Source organism: Quercus suber, unplaced genomic scaffold (assembly GCF_002906115.3).
Source record: "Quercus suber isolate HL8 unplaced genomic scaffold, Cork oak 2.0 scaffold_750, whole genome shotgun sequence".
NCBI classification, from domain to species: Eukaryota; Viridiplantae; Streptophyta; class Magnoliopsida; order Fagales; family Fagaceae; genus Quercus; species Quercus suber.
In genome coordinates this window covers 260,619-277,751 of record NW_027070186.1, presented here as the reverse complement: position 1 = coordinate 277,751, position 17,133 = coordinate 260,619, and the positions used below count along the sequence as shown (strand labels likewise).

At 34.5% G+C, this 17,133-nt stretch overlaps 1 protein-coding gene across 1 annotated transcript; it reads right to left on the bottom strand.

The window, feature by feature from the left end:
* Positions 1–238: 238 nt before the first annotated feature.
* Positions 239–16,793, bottom strand: LOC112037299 (alpha,alpha-trehalose-phosphate synthase [UDP-forming] 1). Its single transcript, XM_024070110.2, is given in 19 exon segments — positions 239–958; positions 1,940–2,038; positions 2,161–2,291; positions 2,420–2,507; positions 2,614–2,736; positions 2,816–2,989; positions 3,118–3,235; positions 4,521–4,708; positions 8,692–8,792; positions 9,549–9,597; positions 10,287–10,375; positions 11,047–11,197; positions 11,765–11,866; positions 12,037–12,151; positions 15,474–15,862; positions 16,066–16,163; positions 16,411–16,437; positions 16,440–16,763; positions 16,766–16,793. Coding segments are annotated over 19 exon segments (2,775 nt in total). The 3' UTR covers positions 239–577.
* Positions 16,794–17,133: the final 340 nt, after the last annotated feature.

Sequence of the window (17,133 nt, the reverse complement as noted above, 5' to 3'; positions counted from 1 at the left end):
ATTGATCATTTTTTCTCCACCAATCACACTCAAAGTTGTGCCACAAAAGTTGTCCACAGACTTTCTGCATCCCAAAAGCTAAAAATTGGCTTGTGTCTAGCTCTAGGCACAAAGTAAATGAACCATTCACTTGGCATGGAAAGATCTGACCAGGCCTGGCTTGCAGACACGCACAGAACATGAGCATCTATCATGAACAAATTATGTTAGAAGTATTTTGAATGAATAAAATGGCAGATCAGAATCTAAGGTCATCAGAATCAAAGTCAAAATGGGGTGAAAAGTATTGATAAGATTTATCTCTAGCCTTTCCTTTCTTTGTATCATGTGTTTTATGAAAAATATGATTTGAACATTTCATGTGCTAATGTAATTTGTTCAAGCTAAAATTGATGCCGCTACTCAGTAAAAATTAAATTTCTATGGACATTTAAAAAGAAAAAGGGGGGCCGGGGATGATCTAGCTATTCAAACTCTAAGATCATATGTACAACGAAATCTGGCAACCGTCACAAAATAACCATGCTATGCCTCTACCTTCAGAGTGGCAGGAACATTTGCAGTAGGCATAATGTAATCAACTACATGATGAACACTGCGCCAGTTCCTCAAGGAGGGTGACAACATCATCTGATGATCCAAGAAGATATCGTGCATTTGATCGCTTTCGTCCAACAGCACAAGAGAAATAATTGTCACCTTTGAGATCAAGTACTGAAGAACCCTCATATAGTGATGTTTTATCTTGCAATATAGGTTCTGGTGCAGTCCCACTTCCATGATTGGCTGCTTTCTTTTCTAAAGCAGACAAGGAACGTTGTTTCCTTAGGCGAGTTGCTTTAGACCCACTTTTACTGGCTGAAGTTTTTGGCATGACAAGATTGGCTGCCATGGCTCTCGATGCAGGTGGTGATTCAGAAGGAAGCTCTGGCTCAAAAAATGTATAGACATCTTCATCCTGAAGCATCAAAAGCAGATGCAATACTTAGTATTTCCATCATTTGCATCTGATTACAAAGAAACATGTTTCAGTGCATCAGGTTCCTTATCCTAGAATTATCTTGAAAAACTATGGAAGCTTTAAAAATAAATCTAGCATGGTGAGAAAGGTTCAATATCTGAGGATTAGCCACCAGTGTTTTTAAAAGAGAACGGTGTACAAAATAAGAAATGCTCGAAATTAATAATTATGTTTTTTAGAATGTAGAATAGTAGAAACAACGATTAAACCTTACAAATATAGTCTCCTCAACAAGTTATGAGAGATAAAGCTACTGGTATAATAGGACGTCTCAATCTTTTTTCTTTTTCTTTTTTCATTGTAAGACAGATGTCTCAAGTTACCATACACCAATCCATTCTGCATAAACATCTTGCACAAACTGTATACTTTAAGGCACTTCCACCCAACAAGAAATTTGCTTACATTTTCCTCGTTGTCAGAGGAAGAGAATCCAGCTCCATCAGTTGACAAGATTATGAATAATGGCACAACAATCCATATCACTTAAAATTTGATCAAGGACTCTATTGTTCATAAATCATGGTTTTTGGTTTAAGAGGTATATGCAACTCCAGCACCCATGCAGGATTGAACTCATGACCTCACTCTAACCCATGCTTCATTTTTTTATGGTAAGTTCACACTCGAAGCCAGGCTTATGACAAGAATAAGCCATTTAGTTCAAAAACCATTGGCTCCTCTAGAATACACTCCATAACCCATATGTTTTACTTCATATTTTAAATCAGTATTCTATGTGAAAACATAGCCATGGAGTGTATGTTGGGACGACAAAAATAATTGCTTTGTCTGCTTACTACCAGTTTGTAACTGCTTCTTATAAATAAAGGTCGAAGTAGAAATAAATATTGTGAATTAAAATTCAGCAAAGATACAACTGTTCCTCTTAAAATTAAAAAATTAATGAAAACACACCTTTGCTATAAAGTGCCCAATACACAGGACATAATCAATAGGTGACTTCAAGCCTTTGTAATGAACTATCTCTCCCAAGATACGATCAATAGCTGCACCCTGTATACACATAAAATCATTGAAAATGAAATATTGACATGTGATTTTTTTTTCCTGGTTGCAATTGGAATAACATGTGATATGAAAAGGCACAAAACAGTTATGAAAAGACTCCCAGCTACCTTCGTAACACCAACTGCTCGGACCTCAACAGATCGGCCACCTTGGATGACATCAACATATGCATTGGAAATTGGACCTGTCCACAGATGCTGCAACATATCCCTTGCTTGAAGCCTTCCAAATTCAATATCTAATGTGGTAGTTACATTTTTACAAAGATTAATCAGCAAATGAACAAAATAATAAACACAGCACAGTCAAAATATCTTAACCAAAAGAAAATATGGGCATATATATATATATATAAATTTTTGGTACCTGCGTACTTGTAGTTCCATACAAGAGAAGTTTCACGAACCTCGAAATGGGATCGAGGTGTTCTTTCAGTAAAATACTCAAAAACATGCTGAAATCATAAACAAAGCATCAGAAGTCATAGAAGTCAATAAACCTTCATGTAAATAGTACTACAAGTAATTTTCTATTAAAAAAGCATGTAATTAATAACAAACCTTAACACTGTCAACCCAATCCATGTGTAAATTTTCTGGCATTGTTGTCATCCATTTGCCTTTGGTAAGACGTAAAAACATCCCATTTTCTGCTGCCAACCACATGTTGTATTCACCAAAGTTCTGAAAAAGAAGTTTTTAGTCCTAAAGCATAATTTACATGTGACAGTATTGTTAGAGAATTCAAGAAAAATGAATGTACATTGTCCAAGACAGTTCTGTCACAGCCACTGAGGACAACAATTGTTGTCTTTGGGTCATCACAAAGCTTCTTTAAAGGTTCCTTTATATCTGGGTGCAGTTTAAACTCCAGTTCTTTTATTTGACAATTTCTTCCTAGGGCATCCACTGGTTCAGTTAAAGTAGAATTGAAACCCTGTGATGTGAAAGCACAATGATAAGGAATTTATTATATGTGGTATTGAATAATAAATTACGTAATTGAGTGAAATATGAAGTGAACTGTTAAAACACAGACAGATTGTCTAGTGAAAAAATAATTACCAGAATGAGCAATCGATTATTTGATTTCAAATAACGATCAACGGCAACGTTCGTTGGAAGTAAAGGTGGAACTTGTCTTGTCCTAAGTTGAGCTTCTACAATGGTATCATTGAGTTCACTAAATAAAAAGACAACTACAGAATTAGAAGAAAGCATGAGAAAGATTTAAGTTGAAAGAAAGAAAAGAAAAGAAAGGTGAAAATGCAACAAAAGAAAAATGGTAGAAAATTTTTTTCTAGTGAACGAGAAAACAAAACAAACAGTCACTTGTAACCATAAACAGCTTTTTGGAACTTTAAGCAAATTCAACATAGGAAGTGAACAATAAAACTATTTCAGTATCAATGCCAATAGAACCATTACAAACAATGCAATTGCCAATATCTTCTTTGGGAAAGAAGTTTGTTTCAATCATTTCTGTTAAACTTATGATTAAGTGATTAAATTCATCATTTTTTAATAGCTAAAGCTTTAGGGACAATCGGTAATTTAACATGGTATAAGAGCAGGAGATCTTGAGTTTGATCCCTGTCTTCGCTCTACGTCTCATTTAAAATGTTAAATTCCCACTTATTGGGCCCCCACTTATTAAACGGAAGTTTAAGTCCACAAGTGAGGGGGAGTGTTAAACTTACGGTTAAGTGATTAAATTCATCATTTTCTAATAGCTTAAGCTTTTGGAACAATCGATAATTTAACAATTTCCATTTTTCTATTTATATGCCCCCCACCCCCCCACCCCCTCCCCCCCCACTCTCTCTCTTTGGCTGCCATTTACATGGGTTGTTGTAGCAAAAGGTCATTGTTGTCACTTCATCTATATTTTAATTCCTTCAATGAAAACAAATGAGGCTATGCAGGAGACATTGATATAACTTTATTCTCTATATCCATGTATCCACTCCCTACAAACCTAGATTCGGGACTAGAAAACGTAAATGACAACGCCCTGCAGTTAAACTATTTTATTTTATTTTATTTATTATAATATCTTATGCAACAGATATATACTTAAGCATAACCTATATCCCTTTAGAAATTAGAATTAACTCTTTTCCTATACAGAGGTCTGATAAGATCATGTAGGTGACATAGAATCCTCCAAGATTGCATGAGATAGGTGAAAAAACGTTGAGAAATTAACATCTTGAAAACAATAGTGCACATTTTTCTCATTAGAGGAACATATATGGGGGGGGTAAAGAAAACTGCTCAGGACCTTTTTTATTCCATCAGTAACCGTGTAAGAGCTCATCTGTTGCAAATTGAACTTAATTCCTTCCTTCTATGTGTATTACGGAGAGGGTGTAAATGCCAAACAAATAGACAAATACATAAACAGGACTGCAGTTCAAACTCCATGCATAATGAGCAATTTGCAGAACCAAGAATATGATCAACACCTTACAAAGGTTGCAGCCCATTCTTGAGATGTGTGAGTTGTCACATGCTTGAAATTATGCTGGTGCCTTTTTTCTCTTTCATCAGCTGGCATGTCCAACGCGTATTTAATGGAAGCAGCAACGTCAGTGATGTTCCAAGGGTTTACCAAAATAGCTCCAGCGCCAAGAGACTGTGCTGCACCTGCAAACTAGAAACAAAAAGGAAGATTTGACAAAAGTCCAACTTGATAATATCTCTTACCCAGACTATTAGCAGACTTAAATTGCATTTGCTGAAACAAATCACTAAACTTTTTTTTTAAAGAAATTCCAAAATTCCTTAAATAACTAAAAAGTCGTTCTCCTACTCACATCCTGCATAAAATTCAAAACAATGAAGCAGTACAGCAAATCAGCTGCAACCACTTAACCATAAAACAGTCTTATAGAAAGCTGCTTGCCTTTGGGGGATTAAAATCTCTCATTCACCATGTTTCTCAATTACTACTATTTCTTCCAAAAAAGTATATAGCAAATTACTCATTGTAATGTATTCGGATGATAAGAATACCAGAAACAGGTTTCCAAAAGATTATATCCTTGAAAAATGTCCACTAACGTACTCAAGGAAAGTTCATCAAGTCTCAGGATTCCACTGAACAGATCAAAGTCCATTGATATTCTGGGATAGAAAATTTTGAATTTGTCTTCATTCCTATATTAATTGATATTTCAAATCAATTGGAAGTCAATTAGAGGATATTTTATGTTACACCATTTCAATGATACAAGTTTCATAGGATTAAGTTAACATTTTAAGTACCCATTTATTTGAGTTGGAAAATCTCAAATTCCAGAGTAAAATTTGAGGATGAGTATCATTCACGAGGGGTTTGTTGTTGGGAAAAATATAGGGTTCTTTTTTTTTTTTTGGGCAGCTTCCCAAATTTTATGATTTAGAGTTTTATTTCCTTGATTTTAGGTTTTTTTAATAAAAAAAATCCAAATCAAATCAAAATCCTATTATTATAATGTATCAACTCAAAATCTATTTAGGAACATTTTCACTATGAAAATAAGTTTCTTGGACCCATTGAATAAGCCTAAAACCTCTAAATTGGAAAATAACGATTCATATTTCAATAAAGTTGATTTTCCCTCATTTGGTGGATTCCAAAGTTTTACTCGTGGAGTCCAAAGTTTATTTTACATATCAAAAAAATAAGTTTTTACTTGTGGATTCAATGAGTCCCTAAAGTATTTAAGGGTTTGCACCTAGCTAGAAAGAAAATCTAACCCTATCACATTTCCATTCTCCATCAATTTCTAATTAAAATTCAAACATAATTTAAAAATTAAAAAAAAAAAAAAATTGGATCCTAACAGTGATTACAATAAGCTTTAAGCCTCAAATACATCTTTAAGCTTACAACAAATGTAGTCAAAGGAAAAGGTAACCTTAAGGCACCCCAAGTCATTGTATTTGCCCGAGTGAAGCCAGACACCAAGTTCTAAATATAGTTATTATGCATATAATGAATCTAAATCATATGTATTTTTGATAAGTAAATCTAAATCAGACGTATTTAATGCTGATGCCTAATGCTTATTAGAAAAATTCAAACTGATAGGAGGCTGTATTAATTAATCTAATAATAAACTTTACAACAAGCTTATATAAACAACTTTAGAAAAAAATTCGAATCTATAAGATTATAAGTTGAATTTTTTTATTAAAAAAAAAAAAATCAATTTCTAAATTGATGAAGAAAGAGAGTGAGATGGAGGGAAAGAGCATAAAGCAAGAAAAAGAGACATCTACTAACTTGAATTGAAGTACAAAACTACTCTTTTTTTTCAAATCACAAAATCACCCTCAGTTTTTTTATATTAAATTTCATTAAAGCTCTTGCCTCAAATGCCTTAAAATTTGTTTGAGGCACTCAAGCACTTGCCTAGGCTCCAAAGGCAAGTGCTTGCCCTAGAAAACTATCCTTTATCTCAAGGCTTCAGAGGCACTATGGTGGAGACTCACCATGCCCAAGTGCATAGATGAGTACCCAGCTTGCCTTTGACTACACCACTTACAACCAGTTCATCAACAACTAAAAGAAACCTTTCATAGATGTCAACTTCCTTCATCATCCTCATTCTATTATGTTTTATCATGGTCTCTAGCCAAAGTGCTACTTTTTTTTTTTTTTTTTACTAAGGACAAAGTTTAGCTCCAAACTGGTTTGGGGCTATCTTTCCCAACCCACTAGGCGACAATTATAAGACCATCCATGTGTATTATTTAAACAAGTCACATGATTCATTAAAAAAGTCATATGACTAAAACTATACATTAATGGTCTCTTCAATTGCCACATTATGGGATGGAGGAAGATAGCTCCAAAAAAGTTTCGAGCTAGAGTTTTTCCTTTTACTTATAGCCAAAATGTCTATGCTTGCAGCATATCACTTGATAATAGCCACACTTTGGTACCAACGTAACCAACCAACCAATAATCATACATAAAACCAAGTAATTGGAAAGCTTACCTCACTTAGAATTAGAACACCTTTCTTGGAAGCTTGGCAGGCAACAAACTCATAGCTGACAAGATTCATCCCATCCCTTAAAGATGTAACAAGTGCTACATCTACACAAAAAGAAGTGAAGAAACAACGTTTTAAGTGCAAACTTCCAACTAAACACAACCTTTCATTCATACAACAGTGAAGAGGATTGGTTGATTTCATCTCCCTATTGATGGCTACCCTGTTGGATTTTGGTTAACCATAATGGCTGAATGCATCCCAACATGTAACAAATGTTGCTAAAATTTGGGGAGGGCAATAAGCATGTCGTGCATTTACCATTTTAGAAAGCTGATACCAACACTTTATTCAGTAAATGAAAACAATTTTAAACATTGTTCATAGTGACAGTAACATCTCCTTTACAATTATCATTTGGTTAATGTGCTCACAGTACTCCATTGGTATGCCAGAAAAAAGAAAAAAAAAAAAAAAAAAATTGGATCCTAACAGTGATTACAATAAGCTTTAAGCCTCAAATACATCTTTAAGCTTACAACAAATGTAGTCAAAGGAAAAGGTAACCTTAAGGCACCCCAAGTCATTGTATTTGCCCAAGTGAAGCCAGACACCAAGTTCTAAATATAGTTATTATGCATATAATGAATCTAAATCATATGTATTTTTGATAAGTAAATCTAAATCAGACGTATTTAATGCTGATGCCTAATGCTTATTAGAAAAATTCAAACTGATAGGAGGCTGTATTAATTAATCTAATAATAAACTTTACAACAAGCTTATATAAACAACTTTAGAAAAAAATTCGAATCTATAAGATTATAAGTTGAATTTTTTTATTAAAAAAAAAAATCAATTTCTAAATTGATGAAGAAAGAGAGTGAGATGGAGGGAAAGAGCATAAAGCAAGAAAAAGAGACATCTACTAACTTGAATTGAAGTACAAAACTACTCTTTTTTTTCAAATCACAAAATCACCCTCAGTTTTTTTATATTAAATTTCATTAAAGCTCTTGCCTCAAATGCCTTAAAATTTGTTTGAGGCACTCAAGCACTTGCCTAGGCTCTAAAGGCAAGTGCTTGCCCTAGAAAACTATCCTTTATCTCAAGGCTTCAGAGGCACTATGGTGGAGACTCACCATGCCCAAGTGCATAGATGAGTACCCAGCTTGCCTTTGACTACACCACTTACAACCAGTTCATCAACAACTAAAAGAAACCTTTCATAGATGTTAACTTCCTTCATCATCCTCATTCTATTATGTTTTATCATGGTCTCTAGCCAAAGTGCTACTTTTTTTTTTTTTTTTTACTAAGGACAAAGTTTAGCTCCAAACTGGTTTGGGGCTATCTTTCCCAACCCACTAGGCGACAATTATAAGACCATCCATGTGTATTATTTAAACAAGTCACATGATTCATTAAAAAAGTCATATGACTAAAACTATACATTGATGGTCTCTTCAATTGCCACATTATGGGATGGAGGAAGATAGCTCCAAAAAAGTTTCGAGCTAGAGTTTTTCCTTTTACTTATAGCCAAAATGTCTATGCTTGCAGCATATCACTTGATAATAGCCACACTTTGGTACCAACGTAACCAACCAACCAATAATCATACATAAAACCAAGTAATTGGAAAGCTTACCTCACTTAGAATTAGAACACCTTTCTTGGAAGCTTGGCAGGCAACAAACTCATAGCTGACAAGATTCATCCCATCCCTTAAAGATGTAACAAGTGCTACATCTACACAAAAAGAAGTGAAGAAACAACGTTTTAAGTGCAAACTTCCAACTAAACACAACCTTTCATTCATACAACAGTGAAGAGGATTGGTTGATTTCATCTCCCTATTGATGGCTACCCTGTTGGATTTTGGTTAACCATAATGGCTGAATGCATCCCAACATGTAACAAATGTTGCTAAAATTTGGGGAGGGCAATAAGCATGTCGTGCATTTACCATTTTAGAAAGCTGATACCAACACTTTATTCAGTAAATGAAAACAATTTTAAACATTGTTCATAGTGACAGTAACATCTCCTTTACAATTATCATTTGGTTAATGTGCTCACAGTACTCCATTGGTATGCCAGAAAAAAAAAAAAAAAAAAAAAAAAAATCTATATTACCATTTTCCAGAAAATTGTCTTAATTTATTTTTTATTTAGGACAAGCAAAGGAACATGCTACTCAAAATAAGGAGAGCAGAATACACGTAAAGGAATTAAGCAACAAGAACCAAAAGAATAATAAAAAAGAACACAGGCTTGCCAGAAGATTTTATTGCAAAGTTAACTGGCACAAGAACACCAGAAACAATATGGATTAGGAATTTTAGTGGTCTAATTTGTGTCCTCTTACTATTTCAACACCTCAGCCATGTTAATTTGGGGATACAAGAGGTCAACTAATTGTCACCAAAGTTGAACTTAAGGCAAATGATTAAGAAATAAAGACAATAGAATTATGACTAATTGTTACGGCACAAAAATGAGTACCAGTAACAGCATATAGTGCACATAACGCGTGAAAGTCAAGAGATCGATCCTGTAAATAAAGAAGAGAATGCTTTAGATATCTTCACATTATCAGTCAACAAGAATAGCTGCAAGGGAAAACTTTTAGAAAAAATGTACCTAAAAGACTTATTGAGGTATAGTAAGAATAAAAAATTGAAGCAGGAAAGACCATCAATGTGATGATATTCACCTAATTTTCAGTTTCTGCATCATCCATATGTGCCAATTTCACACAACTAAGAATAATAATAGCTACAATTCTCAAAAGTGGTTCATTTTTGTTTTGGTAAGTATCAAAAGTGGTCTCATATTACATGAAATTTATATATAACTTTCTTTCTAAAACAAAGCAGTGCAACTGTGCCTTTCACCCAATCCCAGAAAAAAAAAAAAACAAAAAAACAAAACAAAAGACAGAAATGAGCCCTACCAAAATAATTTTAAAATTCTGAGGTGATTACCAATGTCTAAGCATTCAAATAAATATTAATGTTGCAATAACAGCACATTCTGACTGCTGATTAGTATAAATATTTTATTATATCTTAAACTAGTAATTTTCCATCTAAAAGGCCTTAATAAATTATAGACAATAACAAAAATTGTATATATGATGCAAACCCTTGCTAACCATTCAAGGAAGTTATTGTTTAATTCTATGTATATCATTTTATAATTAACTGGATTGAAATAAAAGTTGATAAGGTAAAGACAAACCAGATGATGTATTGGAACTGCAGTCAGAGTTCCAAATCTTCCATTAATGCGTCCAACAATCTCATGAACCTGGCTTGTAAGCTTTTGATCTATCAAAGAAACAAGTACACTGTATTGATAGTGGTTTCTCTAAGATTAAAATAAGATTTTGGAAGTTTTGAATTGTATATCCAGGCCAGCAGAGCAAGTACTTCCAATTAAAACCCTCAGAATGATACTTCCATAAATTAACTTTATTAAAATAACCACAAACAAAGGCATGCATGACACTGTTGTAGCGCAAGGCGAACCAAGAAAAAATGAACATTGATGATGATAACATAATCAACCAGCCACCCAAAACACTCTCATGTAACTACAATATAATTGTCAACAATAAATCTTAATTGATCAATTTAAAGCATATAGGTAGCACTAAAAAGTGTCAGATGAAAAGAAGGGGGAAGGGGGACTGGGGAACAAAAAATAAAAAGTCGTAGATTCTTAATCAAGATATTTTTATATAAGTAATAAAGATCTTTTCTTTTGCTACACAAGAGTCGCAATTCAGCTAGTTTGCTATAAAGCTGGATGGTTTTAGAAATCTTTGGATGTGGTTACAGAGTGGAGGCATAGATAGGGTTAAATGGTAAGATAGGATTCATGCATAGCAAAACTCAAGTAATTAATTTTAGGGCCTTCTTAAGTTGACTAGTAACCAACCCCAAGTATCTTTCCAATGATGCAAATGTAAATGGAGCAAATATAAGAAGGAACATACACTCAGGAACATCTGTCCTTGTTGGCACAGCAATCTGTAGCAAGACTACTTTATCACGCCACTGTGGATTTTCTTCAAGGAACTTTTCAAATGCCAATATCTTTTGTGGAATTCCCTTTATCATATCAAGACGATCAACCCCCAACATTACCTGCCCATAGAAGAACAATAACAAAAGGAAATTTAAAACAAAACAAACAGATAGTAGCAAGTCTATCAAACAAGACTAAGAATTCCAGAATGAAGACATTGACTTATATATAAGCAAGAACATATTCACTAGGACCATGTGTGGACAGCCAGCACATAACACCACCACCCACCCCAATAGTCAAACAGAAACATCTTGATACATCTTGATAATAAAACCTATTGAGGAAGACAATGATTTCAGAATTGGAATCATTCATTTAAATATAAGAGACAGAAAGAATTACTCAAAAGAAGAGATCTAAAAAATTCAACAGATATCTTATGATGAGGACTTCTTGTTTGTTATAATAAAGAACAAGAGGCTAAATTTTGGAAGAATAGCCAAAAATCCAAATTGTATCCAATGCCTACAGTTTTATATAGTGACAATATATGCATAATTTGACCATCTTTTCACAAACTATAATACTCAGTTTTATATTTTAATGAGCAATTTTAGAAGAACCTTTTCAAATTCAAGACCTACAAATATGGTGGTGCTTCAAATGGAACAAGTAGCTCTTACCTTTCGGCCAGCAAATCTTTGTTTCAGTTCTTTCATGTGTTCCTGAACTGGAGGGAGGTCAATAGCTCGAACAAATCGTTCAGAATCTATCCCAATAGGAAACTGTTGTTCCAAGCTCCCAAGAAAACAAAATATAGGCATCATGAGGAAGAATTTAGGTTGGATTCCATATTGATATATATAATCACTGCTGACAACCCATGAAATACAAAAAATAAAACTGCAGATTCAAATAAAACAATGAAAGAAAGAGAAAATCAGCTAATTTGTACCGCAGCTACACGAGTAAGCTTTCCTTGATCCTCTACTCCTTCAGGTGTACCCTCAAGCCCAAGAATACGAGTACATGCACTTACAAAATGCCTTGCATAATCATATGTGTGGAAACTGGAAAGTAAAAGATCCACAAATTGATATGTTAGTGGTGTTGAACTATAGATAAAGCTGATTTAGACAGACAACATGAAAGTTGTTCAATGAATTGTAATTGAAATTACTAGATAAGCATCAGAAAAGAGGCCTGATGATGGATTTATTCATTCTTTTTGGTTACAGGCTGCTAATGGCAGGATTAAAGCACCAAAAGGGGGTATGTGGAAATGGCCCCAAAATACTCTAATCTCTAGGGAGAAACAGGAAATTTACTTTACAAATTGAGGACAGATATTAAATTCTTTTCAACAAGAGTGTATTTGATATAACTGGGTGACATTGTCAGCCTCATTTTGTTTGACAATGTTGGACCATGAGTTGTGCCACTTCACCTCAAAACCAATTGGTAATGAGGAAGACACACTCAAATTTTTTATAAAATTCAACATCACGGCCCGCAGACCCATTTTTAGAGTGGTTGTAAGAAGTCAAATTGTGGTCCCCCCCAACAGTCCCTCCCTCATAATGACACTCTCGCAACTCGAACCATGACCTTAGCTCTAATACCATTTGTCAGACCGTGAGCTGTGTTACTCTACCTCAATACCAATTGGTGATAAGCAAGACATACTCAAATCTTTTATAGAATTTGACACGCGCCCTATGGACCTATTTATTTTAGAGCTGTTATAAGGAGTTGAATTGTGGTCCCCCCAACAAACAAAAACTCTTTCTTTTGCCTCTCACTTTTAATTTTCCAAAAATCCTAGATTTTCCAATGGTATAAACTTTAGAGTAAACTCCATCTTATCGAATGCTTCCTAAGGGAAGATCTAATAATTCCATATTCCACAGAACTAGAATATTCTGTTAACATGATGCAACTACGTTTTATTATGGAGGACATTAATAAGGAAAATGAGGCTAGGTGTGGAGGTTCCCAAAAAAAGAAATCCTTTAATTAGGATCAGGGCATGTAGTCAACTCCTTGGAGTACATTTCCTTGCTTCTTTTTAAGTTAATTTTCCTAAAGTCCTGACCAAAGCTCCCAAGAGCAGGCTACTGTATTTCAGTTGCAGTTGCAGAGTGTTCAGAAAGTTTCCCATTGATTTAATTAACATGGTCTACATCATTGTTGTGAAGCAGACAAATAGAGTCAATATTCTCATTTAATTACACAGTTCCTTTCCTAGGAGCAACACTCATCAATCAGCCTGTTTTACATGTAGAGGCTTGCCTTCTGTGCAGCCAGTCCCAAGCCCAAAAGAGGAGTTGTAAGAGATACAAATTCACAGTAAAACCCTCAGTCAAACATTGTGCACGAATTACATAATGAAAGGGGAAAATTTTGAGCAGCTGAACCCTAAAAAGCAACATATAGTTACTAATGTGTATCAGTTTTATTCCGTCAAAAAGAAAATGAAAAAAATGTATCAATTTTAACAGGACATCTCACATATATATGTTTAGACAAGTTCAAAACATGACACTTTGCACCCTACCCCAACAAGGTGCTGATGATGAACCAGCTACTATTAGCACAACTAGATAGAAATCAGTCTGTCTATACAAGTTCTTACAGATTATAACCAAAGAATGCCTGCTCTACCCTGTGATTACTATGAAAATCCAGTTGCAGGCATCTATTTTCTTTGCTGCTTACATTCATGTAAGTTATAGCACTTATTTCCAATTTCATTTGTTTTAGAAATACCTGAAGCTTTGCTTCTTGGCAGGCTAGACTTCTTTCAGACCAATATGTTTTCCCAGGTATGCTTGCCCTGTTCTGAAACTGAAGCTACTTTTTTCTTTTTCACTAAACCAAATCCACAAACTTTTTCCCAAATACATGCTTTCCAAGTCCAATAATATTTTAATAAACATGTATAATACGTTGCCATATGATAAGTTAATCTTCCCACACTATAAACCCCAGGCATCTTTGTTGGAAAGTAGGATTGCAACCTTTATATCTTTAAATGTGTTGCTAACAAAGTTGCAGGATTTCCTATAGCGAGTGATTCAAGTTGAGGGAAGAAAAAGTGGTGATGAAGGTAAAATTGATCAATTACAAAGTGAATCCACATTAGGTTGTTAAGAAGCAACATATTTATAAATTAGTGTACCTTAAATGAGAGTGCTAAGATGAATAAGTGGAAATACAAGAAAAGATAGGATTTGAAATGAGGAAATTCTATTAAGATAATGGGGCCCTTATTTGAGGAAAAAATGAGGGAGAGTCACTTGAGATGGCTTGGTCATCTTTAGATGAGAGTGAATAATGCACTAGTGAAAACGTGGTGAGTTGATTCAAATTGGGGAAATGAGAAAAGGTAGAGGAAGACCAAAAATAACATTAATATAATAATAGCTAAAAGGACACGTCAATTAAGAAAGTAATAGAGAATATGACTTGAGATAGAAAAGAATGGTGGAAAAGAATACATGTAGCCGAATTTGACTAGTTTGTTAAGGATTCATAGCCAATCTAAACTTTTTTGGGACTAAGGCTTGGCTATTGTACTTATCAAAAAATCTACAAGATCTATAAACATTAAACACTTTGCATTTGTTGGTTGTTCAACTATTATCAAATATAAATTTCCAAATGTTATATATCAGCCAATGTTGTTAAATTACTGACTATCCCAAAAGTTTAAGTAATGGAATATGATAAACTTAATCATTTAACCTCATATTTTTAACACTCCCCTCATGTGTGGGCTTAAACTCTCTTTTAATAGGTGAGGCCTAACGCATGGGATTTTAAATGGGAAGTAGAGTGGAGGAGGTAGGGATTAAACTTAGGACCTTTTACTATGATACTATGTTAAATTACCGATTGTCCTAAAAGTTTAAGATATTGAGATATGGTATATTTAATCATTTAGCCACATACTTCTAACAAATATAATATGTTGGCATCAAAAATGATCCTATAGCAGTCAATCATTTAAAATTATAGTATTACTAACATAAAAAATAAATAAATAAATAAAAGAGGATAGAGCATATAAACCAAGACCCAAACATAAGCGTACGACATGTAGGATGTTTGATGTTTCTCATCCAAATGCACCAATTTTTTACATGTAACCAAGAAGAAGGTGAATCCAATTTTTAAGCCCCTTGGGAAACATCAACCAAGGCACGGGTCAGAAACATGACCAGACTTTACCACCAACCAAAGTCTACCACTAAATTTGGATGACATTTGAAAGCCTTCCTAGACATAAGAACTATGAGTGACATACAAATAGCAGTCTAATCCTATGAAGCATGATGAAGCAAAAAACTAGACATGTCCAAATAATATGCTGCAAAATTAATAGCTTACCCAACTAAATCAGCAGCAATGACAGATCTTAACAGCTCTGATCGAGAAGGAAGGGTCCTATGTATTTCAGAGGAGGGAAATGGAGTATGCAGAAACCAACCAACTTTCATTTCGCTGTTATATTCTTTCAGACATTTTGGAAGAAACATTAGGTGGTAATCATGGCACCAAACAACATCACCCTCCTCATAATGTTGGTTTACCACAGCAGCAAACATTTGATTTGCCTTCTTATATGCATCAAATTGAGATTGGAAACTACGAGTGGTTGCAAGGCGGTCTTCCTGTGGTAGTGAAAGATAATGAAAGAGAGGCCACAAGATGTTGTTACAATATCCATTGTAATATTGATGAACAATCTCTTCATCGAGAAATACAGGGATGCACCTCTGCAGTAAATAAAGAAATGTTAGGAGGTAAGAGCACTCTACATTATTTGCTTATGTATTTTTTTTTGGGGGGGGGGGGGGGGGGGGGGGGAGGGCCAAACTTAGACATCTGAAACCAATGATGTGATTCAGGATTATAGATGACATTTGTTTCAGTTTTTTTGTTTTTTGGCAACTTCAAGTTCTAATCAAGATTTTCAAACCTTTTCAGCTAAAGCTTTAGTAAGTGCTCTTTGTCCAACATCATCGGGTACATTTACACCCGCCCAACCAATCCATCTAGCGTCAAACTCCTTCACGCCTTCAAAAGAATTACAAGGCTTTATTTAGCCTTCACTTATGTGAAAAAGGAGAATAAAAAATAAAAATAAAACACACACACACAAATAAACAGTAAGTGAAGGGAAAAATATAATATCCCTCAGCAAGATTGAAAAAGGTAAAAAGAAAATAGTACATGTATTGCACAGCCATTTTTTTTAAATTTCAAATATAAGATGCAAACAGAATAATAGGGGATAACACAAAGTTTGAAATCGATCACTAACCTAAAAGTGCAGTGACTAGGCCCCCACACTCATCTCAAGTTGCCATGAGTCCTCGCCCTTTCTAGTAGCAGAGACCGGCAACCTATTGGCTACCACCAACAAACGTTGTTTAGCAGGCCGCCCATCTTGCCATTGACATCCATCAGAAGCTCTCGCAAATGCATACGCATCATAGAAATCTTCCTCTTTAGGTACAGCCCAAATGTCACCCTCCGCTAAACGCGAATCATTCAACAGCTCTGCCTCTTTGTTACCATCTCTTGGCTCGTCACTCTGCTGGAAATTCCGGCTAGATCTCCTTAGCTCCCTTTCCCTCAGAAGCCTTTCTAGTCTAGTTGTTTTTGGGTCATGGGACTGCCATTATTATACTTGTTTACTGGCATTCGTTTAGTCTGCAACATGACCTGCAATTTTTTGCACAGTTTCAAGGTCATGCCTACAAGTATACACGTTCACTCATTTAAATGTTAGATTGCCTCCAATACTACAAACCAAATTGTCCCTACTTATCCACTCAAATTTTTTTAACCTTCACAGAGTGTCATGAACCACACCAAGACATTGCTCACATAATAATCCAAATGGTCAAAATTCTGTGTTCTACTTCAAAATTCAAATCAATAAATAGTCCATACTTTACCTCCCTAACTAAGAGGTCTAATAAATGGTCCATACTTATCAAAAAAAAAAATCATACGTGCACTAACCTATCAACTGAGTAAA